We start from the raw sequence: 16,188 nt of genomic DNA on the forward strand, positions 1-16,188 counted from the left end.
GATTACAAAAAGAACAAAAGAGATGAAAAACATATGCCAAAATATCTGAAAGGTATAAATACAATTTTAGAAGCTGGTAGGTGAATGGACAAGTGATAATTCGTATGGGGGTCCAGAAAACTCTTGAGTGCAGAATGCCCACAGAGAAGGGAGATAAGAACTAAACCAATTCATGCCTCAGCACCCTTGGAAAACTAAGAAATTGTATCCAGGCAACCAACAACCCTCACCTTTTCACTTCTAGAGATTTATTTGAAGAGATTAAATGAGAGATGCTCTGGTCTAGGGGACACCAGGCAGAGCTGATAGCAGAGGTGAGACACTCTTCGGAAAGGGGGAGCAAGCTAAGTGAAAGTCCACTTTTTAAATGTTGAGACCTCCCCATCAAACAACTTTCCCTCGGGTGCAAGGACACTAGAAGCCAGAAATATACCTCCCAGGAATATGATGGAATACTGGGAGAGTATAGGAAACTGATCTGCTCAAGAAAAAAAAGCTTTATGATTACCAGTATTTGGGATGGTCTCCCAATGAAACAGGCAGTGTCACTCCACAGCAACACCATCAAACAGTAAGCATAGCCACAACAAATTGCTTACCAGGATTACCAAATATTCAAGAAAAACATCCTACATGAAAGAGAGAGAACAAAACAAAGGGAAACAAAAGGAAAACTGGAGGAAACAGAGAATAAAGGCAAAAATGTCATTCTACTAATATTTTCAGAGAGAAGAGACGTAATGGAACTTATGAAGCAAGACAAAAAAAAAACCAAACCAAACCTATTGCTGTCAAGTCAGTTCCAACTCATAGCAACCCTATAGGGCAGAGTAGAACTGCCCCATATGGCTTCCAAGGAGGAGCTGGGGGATTCCAACTGCCGACCTTTTGGTTCACAGCCAAGCTCTTGAGCACTGTGCCACCAGGGGTCCGTGAAACAAGACCAGAAGATATAAAACAGTACTTTCCAAGAACAGCAAAGCACACTTGAGAATAAAACCTGTTGCTGTTGAGTCGATTCTGACTCATAGTGACCATGATGGTGTAAAAAGGAATTCAGTAGAAAAATTAGGAAACAAGATTAAGGAAATTTCTGGGAAAATAGATCACACAAGATAGAGAGATCAATGAGAGAGAATAAATGAGAAAAAATAATTCATCAAGGAGACCTAATATCCAAACAATAGAAGCTCCAAAAAGAATGCACACCATCATGAAATTTGAGAATATTACGGTGTCTTAGTTTCTTAGTGTTGCTGTAACAAAAATACCACAATTGGGTGGCTTTAACAAGCAGATATTTATTTTTTCATAGTTTAGGAGGCTAGAAGTCCAAATTCAGGGTGCCTGCTTGTCTTAGTCATCTAATTCTGCTTCAACTGAAATATCACAGGTAGATGGCTTTAACAAGCAGAAGTTTATTCTCTGACAGTTTAGTAAGCTAAAAGTCCGAATTCAGGGTGCCAGCTTCAGGGGAAGGCTTTTTATCTCTGTCAACTCTGGAGGAAGGACCTTGTCATCAATCTTTATGTGGTCTAGGAGCTTCTCTGTACAGGAACCTTAGACCCAAAGGTACGCTATGCTCCTGAGGCTGCTTTCTTGGTGGTATGAGGTCCTCTCTGCTGGCTTCCATTTCCTTTTATCTCTTGTAAGATAAAAGGTGGTGCAGACCATAAAAAAAAGTACCCCAGGGAAACTCCCTTTACATTGGATCAGGGATGCGACCTTAGTAAGGGTGTTACAGTCCCCACTAATCCTCTAATCTTGCCTCATTAACCACAGGCAGAGATCAGAATTTACAACATGTGGGAAAATTACAATCACAAAATGGAGGACAGCCACACAATACTGGGAATCATAGCCTAACCAAGTTGACACATATTTTTGGGGGACACAATTCAATCCATGACACTGTTCTAGGAGAAAGCTTTGCCTACTCTGGGGGAAAATCCTTGTCTCTTTCAGCCTGTCTTTTTTGGTCTCTTGGGGATCTCCATGTGACATCTGTCTTTCCCCATTTGTGATTGCTTGCTTCTGTGCCTACACTTCTCCATTTATATCTCAAAAGTGATTGGCTTAAGACACACCCTGCACTGATAGCACCTCAATAACATAACAAAAACCCTATTCTTAGGACTGTATATACACACACATTGTCCTTGTTAGGTGCCATGGAGTCGGTTCTGACTCATAGCGACCCTATGCACAACAGAACGAAACACTGCCTGGTTGTGCATCATCCTCACAATCGTTGTTATGCTTAAGCCCATTGTTACAGCCACTGTGTCAATCTATCACACTGGGGGTCTTCCTCTTTTTCGCTGACACTCTACTTTACCAAGCATGATGTACTTCTCCAGGGACTGATCCTTTCTGACAACATGTCCAAAGTATGTGAGACATAGGCTCGATATCATTGTTTCTAAGGAACATTCTGGATGTACTTCTTCCGAGACAGATTTGTTCACTCCTTTGGCAGTCTGTAGTATATTCAATGTTCTTCTCCAACACCACAATTCAAAGGCATCAATTCTTCTCTGGTCTTCCTTATACATTCTCCAGCTTTCACATGCATAGGAGACGATTGAAAGCACCATGGCTTGGGTCAGGCGCACCTTAGTCTTCAAGGTGACATCTTTGCTTTTCAGCACTTTAAACAGGTCTTTTGCAGCTGATTTGCCTGATGCAATGCGTCTTTTGATTTCTTGACTGCTGCTTCTGTGGGTGTTGATCGTGGATCCAAATAAAATGAAATCCTTAACAACGTCAATCTTTTTCCATTTATCATGATGTTGCTTATTGGTCTAGTTCTAAGGATTTTTGTTTTCTTTATGTTGAGGCATGATCCCTACTGAAGGCTGTGGTCTTTGATCTTCATCAGTAAGTGCTTCAAGTCCTCTTCACTCAGCAAGCAAGGTTGTATCATCTGCATAACTTAGGTTGTTAATGAGTCTTTCTCCAATCCTGATGCCGTGTTCTCCTTCATATAGTCCAGCTTCTGGGATTATTTGCTCAGCATACAGATCAAATAGGTATGGTGAAAGGGCACAACTTTGATGCATACTTTTCCTGACTTTAAACCACACAATATCCCCTTGTTCTGTTCAGATGACTGCCCCTTAATCTATGTACACATTCCTCATGAGTGTAATTGTTCTAGAATTCCCATTCTTCACAATGTTATCCATAATTTGTTATGATCCACACAGTCAAATGCCTTTGCGTAGTCAATAAAACACAGGTAAACATCTGGGTTAGGATTTACAACACATATTTTAGAGGATGGGTATAATTCAATCCTTAACACATAGAAAAAAATAAATAAAACCCTTAAAGTTTTCACAGAGAAAAATTAGTTAATATACGAAGGGTGAGGAATCACAGTGATAAGAGATTTCCCAACAGCAAGACTGGAAATGAGAAAATAAGGAATCAGTGTCTTCAAAACTATGCAGAAAAAATCATATCCATCTTACTATCCTATACCCAGAAACATTATAATCAAGCAGGAGTATAGAATGAAAAAATTTTCAAGGCTATGAGATGAAAAAAAAAAAAAAAAAAAAACTTCCTCCAGTTTAACTTTTCTTCGGAAGTGACTATAAGAATGTGCGCCATCAAAACAAGAGGGTACATCAAAAATGAAGAAGACATGATATTTTTGTTACCTAATGCTGCTATATAACACAAATACCACAAGCTGGTGGCTTTAAAGAACAGAATTTTATGTTCTTATAGTTTCCTTGGAAACTCCGTGAGGCAGTTCTGCTCTGTCCTATAGGGTCGCTATGAGTCGGAATCGACTGGACAGCACCGGGTAAAGTTTAGGAGGCTAGAAGTCTGAATTCAGGGTGTGGCACTAGGGGGAAATCCTTCCTTGTCTATTTCAGCTTCTAGTATCTGTCACCAATCCCTAAAGTTCTTGGGCTTGTAGATGCAACTGTCTCTGTCATCTGTCTTCCTCTTCTCCCATGTGTCTTTGTGTTTATTCTACTCTTTTATAGTTTAGAAGTGATTAGGTTTATAACCCACCCTACTCTGGTTATGACCTAATTAACACAGCAAGTCAAACCAAAACCAAACCCATTGCTGTCAAGTTGATTCCGACTCATAGTGACCCTAGAGGACAGAACTGCCCATAGGGTTTCTAAGGCTATAGTCTTTATGGTAGCAGACTGATGCATCTTTGTACTGCAGGGTGGCTGGTGGGTTTGAATGGCCAACCTTTCAGTCAACAGCTGAGCACTTGACCACTGTGCCACCAGGGCTCCTTTAACATAACAAAGAAACCTGTGTTTACAGGTACAGGGGTTAGGATTTCAGTACTTTTTTGCGGGGGACACAATTCAAACCATAACACACGGGATCCAGGAAACCGGGAAGCAAGACCCAGCATGGCAATCATGTAGCCAAGTAGAAGGCATAAGGACAGAGAGGTCCAAGAGGCAATAGGGAAAATGAAACTCAGAGATTACCTTACGTATTTGAATGGATTTAAGAAGCAATTCAATTATATCAAGAGGTTGAGGGCTGGATAAGTGATGGATATGTAGCAAGTTTAGCAAAGAAATGAAAACCACTTATTTACGCTAGGAAAAACAAAATGCTCAAGTTATAGTGATTTGTCCAGTGTCAGACGACTAATTAGTGAGTAGAGATGGAATTCAGATTCGGTATCGGATTCCAGTCTCTTGCACTTAGCCTGTCGGGACTGAACCGTTCACACATCAGTTGCAGTGTAGAATGATGCCCGTTTTATGGCATCCTGTACAGCCTGATGCAGGTTTTTTTTTTTTAACTTTGCCAAAATGACAGTAAAAATAGTATCTTCTTTTAACTTGTACATCTTGGGAATTAGTAAGATTGAATGTTTTTTTTTCTTGGTTTTCTTGACCTTTTGTATTTCTCTTAATTATTTGTTCATGTCCTTTAATAGTAAATCCATTGGAAATACTGCTTGCCCCCCCCTTTTAATTTGTGGTATTTGTTTGTATATTAACCTTTTGTCGTATTTTCCATATATTCCCTGTTTTCCCTTTTATTATTATTTATGGCATGTTTTGGTATACAGAAGATAGTGTTGTCGTGATCACACATACCTAATTTTGCCTTTATAGTTTCTTCCTTTGCTTTTATACATGTAAAAAAAAGATGCTCATAATTTCACATAATTTTGTAAGTGAGGAAACTTAGGCTTAGAGTAAGTGGCTAGTAAGTATTGTAACCGGGACTCTACCCCAAATCTTTCTGATGCTAGAACTTTGGCTCAGACTATATGCTTTCTGCATCTTCAGATGGTGTGTGTCTCAGAGAAGCGGGGGTGCCCAGAGATAGGGTCAAGATCAGAATGAAGTGAAGGAGAGGGACAAGAGAGTCAGGAATGGTGGTGTAGTGATTAAGCGCTTAGCTGCTAACCAGAAGGTCAGCAGTTCAAATCTATCAGCAGCTCCACAGGAGAAAGATGTGGCAATCTGCTTTCATAAAGATTACAGCCTTGGAAACTCAATGGGGCAGTTCTGCTCTGTCCTGTAGAATTGCTATGAGTCAGAATCAACTCGACGGCAGTGGGTTTGGTTTGGTTTGGTTTGGTTTGGTTTAGTGATCACTATAAAGTAACCAACATGTTGACACAGGTATTTTAATGCAGTAATGTTAAAATGTCTCTTCTACCCTGGTAGGGCCGAGGTGGTTAAGTGGTAGAATTCTCACCTTCCATGCAGGAGACCCAGGTTTCATTCCCAGCCAAGGTACCTTGGGCACAGCCACCACCCATCTGTCATTGGAGGCTTCTGTGTTGCTATGGTGTTGAACAGATTTCAGTGGAGCTTCCAAAGGCCTGGTGATCTGCGTCCAAAAATCAGTCAGTGAAAACCCTATGGGTCACAGTAGTTCAATTCACAACCGATCCCACAGGCGATGCAGGACTGGACAGCATTTTCTTTCATTGTGTGCAAGGACACTATGAGTCGGGAGCCAATTTGATGGCAGCAAAAAAAAAAAAAACAACAATAACCTCTGTAAAACGACCAATTCAGAAAGTCCAGATTTGAAGAAAGTCCAGATTTGAATCAAATTTGATGTGTAAATGTCCTTAGTGGTGGTAGTGGAATGGAATGGTGGTATTTTGACAGTCATTCTGAAGTTGTCATTTCATCTATTTCAGTATGAACTACTACAGTACTGGTCAACTCTGAAAAGACCAGTCTGAACTAGTCTAGTCAAAGAAGGTTTCATGGGGGAGGTAGGAAAGATTTGATAAGGATCTGGGAAGATGGTTTATTTGGATATGCAGGGGAAGGAGACTAATCCAGAGGCCAACAATATGAGCACAGAAGAACACAGTGGACACAAGTATGAGAGACAGTGTTGTATAGTGGTTAGAGAGCAAGCTCTGAGCAAGACCGTTCTACATTTAAATCCCAGCTGGATCACTTGCTAGCTGTATGACTATGAAAAAATTACTTGACCTCTCCTTCCTCAAGGCTCATCTATTTGGGGAGGAGGGGAGAGAGATGAGGACCAAACTCATAGGCTAGTGGTGAGAAGTAAATGGCCGCCTGGCACATGGTAAGCCCTCAGAAAGTGTTAGTGACTATTGTTGTTAAGTGAGGAGAGCCGCCTCATGAGAGTGAAGGGTGCGTGTTGGAGGTTATCATGTTGGAAATGCGTGAGGAAGACTGGTGCAATATTATGCATGTCCTTAAAAGGCAAGGAGTTGCATATGGACTTGACTCTGTAGGAATTAATAAAAAAAAAAAAATAGGAGACTATTATTAGAATGACATTAAAAGAACAGGACTTAATGAAGCTTATGCTATGTCATCTGCACAGCTTGGGTGGTAACGTCTGTTTATTGATTATTTAGTTGGTTCTGGCATGTACCAGAAAGTTCTGTTTTAAAGGTATAACATCTAGAAGTTTAATCCTTTTTTGTTGAAATTCCTTTATTCAGAGCTAAGAGTTACTTCATTTTAAATTTATGTTCCACCTACTCAGGTATTTTATTTCTTCGTTAATTTGGCAACAGCAGCTTTAAGTCCTCATAAATCACGTTAGGGATCCTTTATGAATTGTATATCATTGTCCATGCTAGTAAGAGTTAATGACAATTTCTCTATTAAACTTTCTGATTATAAATGTTCAGGTAAAAGGTCTTTATTTTAGTATAGAATTGCTTTATGGTTGTGGGAGAAGCTGGTGGATGATAATATAATATGCCATTGCTGCAGGTTTTTAACATGCTTCAGAGTGGACTGCAGTGCTGTGAGCTTTACATTTATCTGAACTTTTCTGGCCCAACTGCAAGATGATGAGCATTAAGGTTGATCATATCCTACACTTAAATTACAATTTGGAGAATTATTATCTTCAGTTCCTATGAATGGTTTTTGAAGTATAATTTTTATTTTTTGGAAATAAAGACATGCTTAAGGAAGTGATGTTAAGATTTTTGGGCCTATAATTTTTTTTTTAATTACAAAAGCTCTTACACATTATTAACTATTTCATGAGCCTTATGCCTTCCCAATGCTCTCAAATTGAATATAGTTTGAAAGCACTAACAATTTTAGAATATTGACTCTTTAGCTCATGTATGTACATAATCACTAGAGACTATTTGTATGCCTGCTTCAAACCTCAGCCCTTAAAATGATTTTAGGAGATACAGCTAAAATGACATGATGTGATAGACTTCTGATGACTCTTTTTAATATAACAATTCTAAAACATCAACTACTTTTTACCTTCAGAATCTCTTTTTATATATTTATATTTAAAGAAACCTTAATTTTCCTGTTTGTCCTATATATTATATAAGAGCAGTGCAATCGGGGTTTGGGGACCATGGTTTCAGGGGACATCTAAGTCAGCTGGCATCATAAAATCTATTAAGAAAACATTCTGCATCCCACTTCAAAGAGTGGTGTTTGGGGTCTTCAATGCTAGCAAGCGGCCATCTAAGATGCATCAATGAGTCTCAACCCACCTGTATCAAAGGAGAATGAAGAACACCAACGACACAAGGTAATTAAGAGCCCAAGAGACAGAAAGGGCCATGTGAACTGGAGACTACATCATCCTGAGACCAGAAGAACTAGATGGTGCCCGGCTACAACCGATGACTGCCCTGACAGGGAACATAACAGAGAACCCCTGAGGGAGCAGGAGAGCAGTGGGATGCAGACCCCAAATTCTCATAAAAAGATCAGACTAAATGGTCTGACTGAGACTAGAAGGACCCCGGTGGTCATGGCCCCCAGACCTTCTGTTGGCCCAGGACAGGAACCATTCCCGAAGCCAAGTCTTCAGACATGGATTGGACTGGACAATGTGTTGGAGAGGTATGCTGGTGAGGAGTGAGCTTCTTGGATCAGCTGGACACTTGAGACTGTGTTGGCATCTCCTGTCTGGAGGGGAGATGAGAGGGTAGAGAGGGTTAGAAGCTGGCAAAATGGATACGAGAAGAGAGACTGGAGGGAGGGAGCGGGCTGTCTCATTAGGGGGAGAGTGAGTAATTGGGAGTATGTAGCAAGGTGTATACAAGTTTTTATATGAGAGACTGACTTGTAAACTTTCACTTAAAGCCCAATAAAAATTAAAAAAAAAAAAAGGCAGTGCAAGCCCAGTTTAACAAAGATGAGTTAACTCTGTGTACACCCACATAATAGAATATTTTCAGCCACTAAAAATGTTGACTGTATGTAGTGAGAACCACTTGTGAAGCTTTTAAAGGATATGCTTGCCAGGGAATGACCTCAGCAGATTTGATTGAGATACCAATAAAGGGAGGAGGAGGAATTGGTTTAGGATTGACCCTGGGCACCTGCATTTTTAACAGGTTCCAGTAATTCTAACGCACAGCTAAGGCTGAAAATATATACAGTATACAAAATAAGCCTGTGTATAATATGGTTCCACTGGGAGGAAAAAAAACAAAAACCGAAGTTAGCAATGATTATCTCTAATGGCATAGTATACAGGCGACAATTCTAGAATGCCTAAGTTCTGGAGATCCAAACTTGTACTTACAACTCAGTTCTCTTTTATTCAGTGAGTCAGTTATCCATGGTCTCTAGTGTTCCTCTAGATAAAAAGAACATTCCTTCCATTTCCAGTGGTAATTTAGGATTGATTATATGTACATGGATATCTCCAAAATTTCTGGTTGCTCTACTTTTCAAAATCTTTCCACATCCTGAGTCTGGCAGATGTATCACTACTTTGACATGCAGACCTGAATATCCACTTAGAAAGGAAAAATGGAGAGAAAGTTAAGTGCTAAATGAAACTCTCTCCTAGGTCATGTTCTTAGAGATTTTATGGCCCTGATTGTAGTCTGATGTTGGCTAACAGAGTCCATAAATCTAAACAGCCTCGTGCTGTTAGAACGGATTTTGCTTAGAACTTCAGAAAATAGACCTAGTTATCTCTCTGCTCAGTATGTCGCCCACACGCGTACTTTCAGGTCTTTCATTTCAGATGACATCAACCTTTGAGAGAATCTTCCAACCAATGCCGTTTCAGTGTCATCATATTTCCTTTAATTACTGTGCAGAAGTTGCTATTTCTGGAGCCTTAACTTTGAAAGGTATTCGGTTCCCAGGACTTACCCACACTTACTTGTCTGTAAAATTGTCCCTGATCTTAGGCATCAGGAGATGTGAACTATTACCCATCAAGCTGAAGTACCATTTCCGGTTAAGCAGCTGTCATCGTGTAATTGAGTTAGAAGAGTCAGTGACACTTTTAATCTTACTGGGTATAGTCTCCCCATTCTTTCTCACAAGACTGTGTTTTTGCCATGTTTGTCACCGTCCCAAGGCTGCTTTATTTATTCTGCCTGTCAGAATCACACACTTAAATGCGGTTGTTTTCTTTATTATCCCCTAGCTCTCTGTCCCTCGGATCCTTCATTTCTTTAGTGTGTGATGGGAGAAAAAGAAAGAAGTGGAAATTACTTTAAAGATGTGATTTTAAAATGTTTTTCCATATTCTGTTTTGTGTAGTGATGAAATCTCTACCATAATCATATGTGTATCGTGTGCTAAACGGACCTTATTCTTATTCACTAGGGGTGAGGTCTTATTTTGCAAAGCCAGGCAAGATAAATATGAGTGGAACAAACCCAGGGAATGAACCTGTCAGCCTGATCTTTCCTCAGCTTCCTTTGCTCTACTGGCAGCAGGTCTTTCAGTGAAATTGTCCAAGTACTACTTTATTTTAAGGCATCTACTGTTTTAGATTTACATTTTTTTATGACATTCCTTTTTTGCTGGAGGTATTTTTCATTTCAGCTTGCAATGAATTTTATTTTGTGCTATAATTGTATAAATATTTAGCTATCATACTCTTTCTTTAGGATATGAAAAAGATGGTTAGTTTCTGTTTTCACCCTGTACCAATAATTTACTTAGCATTGAAATGAGATCTTGAGTTTCTGGAGGAATGTATGAGTCAGTGAGAATAAGTTTTTATGACAGCCAACTCTGAGGAATTTTCTTTTACTACTACTTAAAGATATTGATTTGTTTCTCATTATAGAAGCAAAAATTAAACCCATACCCAGGAGAAATTTAATATGAGGCAAATAACTCATCCTCAAAATAGTATGTCAGAATGAGAAAAAATTCAGAAAATGGCTAGAGAACTTATACTTTGAGTAATTAAGATGTGCCCTTTACAAAGGACAATTATAAGATCTATTTGCATGAGCAAGGGCCCAGGCAAAACATTTGTCTTTCCTTCCTAAAGAAAAGCCACCGAGATTGGATGTTACTGTCTTTATGGTCTATTCCTCTTCCAACAGGCCTCCTTCCTGTCCTTAACCTGAATCTTGTGTATAGTAACATTTCATTTTATAAAATTATTGATAGTCCACTCTTTTTCCAAAAATATTTTTGCCTTGTTTCACTGCAGTATACACACTGCATTAATATATAAAATAAAAGATCACTGTTGGTGTCTCTTGCCAGGATCCTGACAGCTCAGTGCTTTCCTTCACGCTCTGTCCTGAGCCTCCTCTATGGATCCAGTTTTCACCCTTGATGCTTTTGTCTACCCTTATGGCTCCAGGGTCCACTTGTTGAGTGATTCTCAATCTGTAATTCTCTAGCCTTTTTCTTGAACAAAGGTCACATAATTCTGACTGTCACTGGATATTTCCATCTAGGTTTTGAGCTGATGCCTCAAACTTACATTGTTTTGCATTCATCAGTTTAATTCTTAGAATAAACTGCACTTGGCCATAGTGGTTTATTACCAGAATGATCAATTTTAGGTAAATTTTTTAACGTAATTCACATATTCATGAGATAGTCTAATGGGGGGAAACCATGTGATCATCTCCATAAGTGCAAAAAACCAGAGGAGTTGGGCCTTTTGTTTGACAAGTCCTCAGGGATCAGCAGAGAAGTTATTTACATATAAAAAAGGGGAGGAGGATGCAGTCAGGCAGAAACCATTGTGGAAGCCCATAGAATGATATAAGCAGTTTGCTAAAAATGAATGTAACAGATTGCATCATATATGAAAATAAATTTAAGATAGAACCCCCACTGCCGTCGAGTCGATTCCAACTCATAGTGACCCTATAGGACAGAGTAGAACTGCTCCATAGAGTTTCCAAGGAAATTTAAGATAGATGGAAGACAAAGACCTGGCACTCCCCCCTCAGGGCTTTTTCAGTTTTCCTTCTGGAAGAAAAGATCTCTTGGGAGTACTTTGGAAGGGAGGAAGGACATCCTTCATTCAACTTGAACTTTGAGTCAGAAGAAGAAGAATCACTCTTCTTCCTTCCATTTTTCTTGCCAAAAATTTAGGCTTGGTAACGATATGATTTTCTATGATTTGTGAAATGTTGTAACTTGCAGTTGATTCATTCCTTCCAAAATATCTTCCCTCTCATAGGCTTACTGTATTCTCTGGTAATAAAAACAAAGTCTCAGGTTATATCAAGTTCATTTTCCAGCCACCTTCTCTTTGTTAGTTTTTTAAATGTGTGATGAAAAGCTCAAGATTTAATTTTTAGGTTTTACATTCTTTTTTTTTTTTTCTTCAGTATAATGAATGAAAGATTTTTTGTTTCCCTTCAAAGTTGTAAGTCAAGATGGCACACAGTGTAGGTACCTTGTGTTTCTTAATCCACCACATTTTGCAGGGTGTGGTGCTATAATCTGATGTACCACATTTTTTGATTTCTAAATTTTCATGTTACAGATAGACATTTTAGCAATAAATGGTGTTTTATTAATTGTATCAGATAGACCAAAACAGCTAAAAGCAGCTTTGCAGACACCCGAGACCTAAGATCATTTTAGGCTATCTAGCCTTTTATTTGTAAAGATGACTTATAAACTGCTACTGTATACCAGGCAATGAGGATCCAAGGGGATGAGTGAAAGCCAAACCAGGAAGGGGAGCTCATGCTCAATATTGATCATAGATAATGATGTCATTTATTTTTAATTTTTTGTTGTTTTACCCTTGGACTTTTTTTTATTGTTATTTTCATGTATTTGAAGCACAATTATTAAGTTAGAGAAATGGCATTGTTTAAGTTTCAACATCACTTTAACAAGTGTACCGTGGTCATCCAAGAGAGTGGTTTTAAGTCTTCTCTATCTTTGTCAAGATACTTTTTCCACTTTTATTTTTCTTTCTTAGGAAATTGTTTCACCATGTACATCCCAGTGACTATTACTGTTATTTTAAGACAGTAATAAACTTGGGTTATGGATCCTTTTGCCCATGTTTTGACCACTCGCTGTGGCTTCTGTTTCTCGGCAGCGTTATGTAGTGCTTTCTAGTACTCGGCACTCTACGGAAATCTGGAAGGGAATGTACTGTGAATGCATAGCCTGGAGCTTTCGTTCCTATGCCTGCATAATGCTCTGACTATTTAAAAAGGGATCTTTCATTTAAAAAAGAAATAATATGTGCAGTATTCAGCTGTTAATTGTTATTTTCTCCTTTTGTTATATAACAGCTTAATATTTTACCAAATCAAATTACTAAGTCACACTCTTCTTAAGGAATAAGATAACACAAGGAGAACATTGTATCATGAGAGGGTTGTACCATCTTTGTTATACAGCTATTCTGCTGTTGAAAGATGCGGTCTCTTAGGACATTTGTGTACAGAAGTGTAATTTTTATTCACATTCTCTATCATTTTCTCTCACAGTTGACTTCAAACCTCATGCCAGCATGGATACTGTCCATCATATGTTACTTTTTGGATGCAATATGCCTGTGTCCACCGGAAGTTACTGGTAAGGAAAATGGTCTCATAGCACGGGGCGGGGTATAAAAAAATGTGTGTTTTTTATAAGTACAACATTCATCTGTGCAAGTATTTTACAACTGATTAATAAATGGGCAGAATATTTCTTTTTTAGAAAAAGCATTGTTCATTTGCATCACGTGATTAAAATGGTTTTACTGTCACAGTTACTATAGCCTGCTGTGGAGCATGCCCATCAGTCTTTGTTACTGCCTTAATAAATATATGTCTATTGTAGAAAGAAGATGGAAACCCTGGTGGTGTAGTGGTTAAGTGCTATGGCTGCTAACCAAAGGGTCGGCAGTTCAAATCCGCCAGGCGCTCCTTGGAAACTCTATGGGGCAGTTCTACTCTGTCCTATAGGGCCACTACGAGTCGGAATCGACTCGGCGGCACTGGGTTTTTTTTTTTATTGTAGAAGATAGTATGTCAAAGTGCAGATGGCTTGTAAAGCAAGACTGAAAACTAGATACTGGGTATTTTGATGCTTTGTTTTTAAAGTTTGTTATTCCACCCAAAGAGTGTGATGTTTCCAATCATGGAGCAATTCTTTGTCTCAGACACTGTGATAGGTGATCTGCACACTATTTCATTTTATCCTAAGAACTCTGCAAATCAAGTGTAATTATTCCCATTTTACAGACAAGAAACTCAAAGCTCAGAGTGATTCAATAACTTGCTCAACGTAACGCAACTGCCTGGTGTCCAACCAGGATCGAACCCTAGGCTGTCTGGTTTCAAATCTGGAGTTCTTTCTTTCTTATTGCACAGCCTCCCTTTTATTCAAGTAACTTTTGGAATTTTAGGATTTATTTTAATCAGTGTTGTGAGTCTAAAGTCATGTTATGAATAATCAGTAAGCATCTATTAAATTCCTGTCACGGGCCAGAGCTGTTGCAGATGTTGTGGAAGATTGTATGATAAATAAGATATGTTTTCTACCCCCAAATGCTTACGATATAATTGGGGCTTGAGATCTTCTCTTTTATTTTGTTCTTTGGCATTCTTGTCCTTTTAGGTCAGCGAACTCTAAAAGTAGCCATGCATTTTAAGCCTCATACTTTTCTCCCACACCCAGAATTACGGTTTTGTATTTAACAGGCCAGATGACCAGCATGTCTTACTTTGCATTGCAAAGGTCTTGTCCCTTCATAATCACGTAGACGGAGACCCTTCTTTGCGCATCCTAATGTTCATTAGCCTGATGTGAGGCACGCAGCTACTGCTTTCCAGTTGATTTTATAATAACAATTCTAATATGTATTTGGAACTGTTAAAAGCTTTAATTAATGGAAGTCTCCATGGACCGAGTACCATCAAAGCATTTGTTAATAGGCTTCAATTATTTGATGAAAGGAGCATGTAGCATAGGAATCCAACTCACACGACCAGGTTTATGTATACATAGAGTCAGCAAATCAACATGCCAGTAAATTTTTGTAAATAAAATTCTGGGATTAAAAGATTATTCTGTGACAGTTTTCTGTGAATTTTTTTCAGCAAATCACATCTTTTGGTTTTTATGCTTTGAAAATATTTATTTTGAAATTAGCAATATTTACCTTTGGATTAGAATTATTGAAACTAGCTAGACAGGATGTATGCTTTTAAAATCTGGCTTGGCTTCATCCTGGTAAAAGGGAATGAGTGAGAAAATAAAACATCACTTAAATGCTGTTATGGTTCTAGTTGTTAAAAAAAATTATGTAAAATGAATCAAGCCTGTTCTCATGTTAAGGGCATGTCAAAGCAAAGACATTACTTTGGTCCTTCAAAAATATTCATTAATATTCTTAATTATGCTGTTTTGAAATTAAATCTATAAAATATAGTAGCCAAAAGACTTGCAATTTAGAGAAAAAGAGAATTCCAAGAAAAATGTATATGAAAACAGCAAATTTGAGTAAAGTAATTGGTACATGTATTATTTTGCTAAAGTTATTACTTGAAAGGCAACATGGTAGAGTGAAAAGAGCAGTGAGCCAACTGACTAGATTCCCTGGGCAAGTTACTCAGCCCATCTGGGCCTGGGTTTCTTCATTTTAGTGAGAGACTTACACAAGATTATTTATGAAGCCCCTCTGTTCTCTAAAATTCAGTAATTCTGTGAATATAAATTACATGCAAAGGCTGAGTCAGATTAGAGAGGCATTATTACTAGGAGTTGGAGATGTGTGGACTGATTGATGCACCTCAGGCAGGCAGTCTGCTTGCTGTGTTTTGTCCATCAGTTGCATCGAAGAGTAATTAGAGTTTCTAATGACACTGTGGAAACCCTGGTGGCATAGTGGTTAAGTGCTATAGCTGCTAACCAAAAGGTCGGCAATTCAAACCTACCAGGCGCTCCTTGGAAACCCTATGGGGAAATTCTACTCTGTCCTATAGGGTCGCTATGAGTCGGAACTGACTCGATGGCAATGAGTATGGGCATAATGACACTATACCCATGACATTTTAAATGGATTTTAAAATATCTGCCTTGCAGCCTATATTCCCACTTACTCCATGTATAGGTTTGTTACAGTTGATTTTATAGCCATAAAACAAGAACACTAGTTGATGCTGTTATTCATCTTGTTCTAACTAAGACCAGAGTGCTTCATCTCACATTTAAAAGTATGATCTTCTAAACGTATATTGCAAACTAGGAGACATGCATTAAAAAACAAGTTACAGTGACTCTGACTCCTGCAATCCAAACTTTATGCTTTAAAAATATTTCTTCTGAAATTAGCAATGTTTACCTGTATTTAAAAAATAAATAAAAAAGAGCAGTATGTACCTTTTTAAAGATAAATACCCCCCCCCCCAAAAAAAATATGTGGCACAATGCATGCCTCTTTATAATTAGAGCTTACAGGGTATCTAATGGGCTGAAATTTTCTGTGGCTTCACAACAACAACCT

The 16,188-nt window shown here is 38.5% G+C and overlaps 1 protein-coding gene across 15 annotated transcripts in view; it reads left to right on the plus strand.

Moving 5' to 3' along the window:
- The window catches only part of PAM (peptidylglycine alpha-amidating monooxygenase), a 338,792-nt gene that overhangs the window by 198,270 nt on the left and 124,334 nt on the right, over nt 1-16,188 (plus strand). For all 15 annotated transcript variants that reach the window (XM_064274462.1, XM_064274460.1, XM_023547920.2 and 12 more), the window contains one exon: nt 13,184-13,271. In XM_064274462.1, the coding sequence (XP_064130532.1) occupies nt 13,184-13,271 (88 nt within the window). The remainder of the gene's footprint in view (nt 1-13,183; nt 13,272-16,188) is intronic.

This window comes from Loxodonta africana, chromosome 2 (genome assembly GCF_030014295.1).
Source record: "Loxodonta africana isolate mLoxAfr1 chromosome 2, mLoxAfr1.hap2, whole genome shotgun sequence".
NCBI lineage: Eukaryota > Metazoa > Chordata > Mammalia > Proboscidea > Elephantidae > Loxodonta > Loxodonta africana.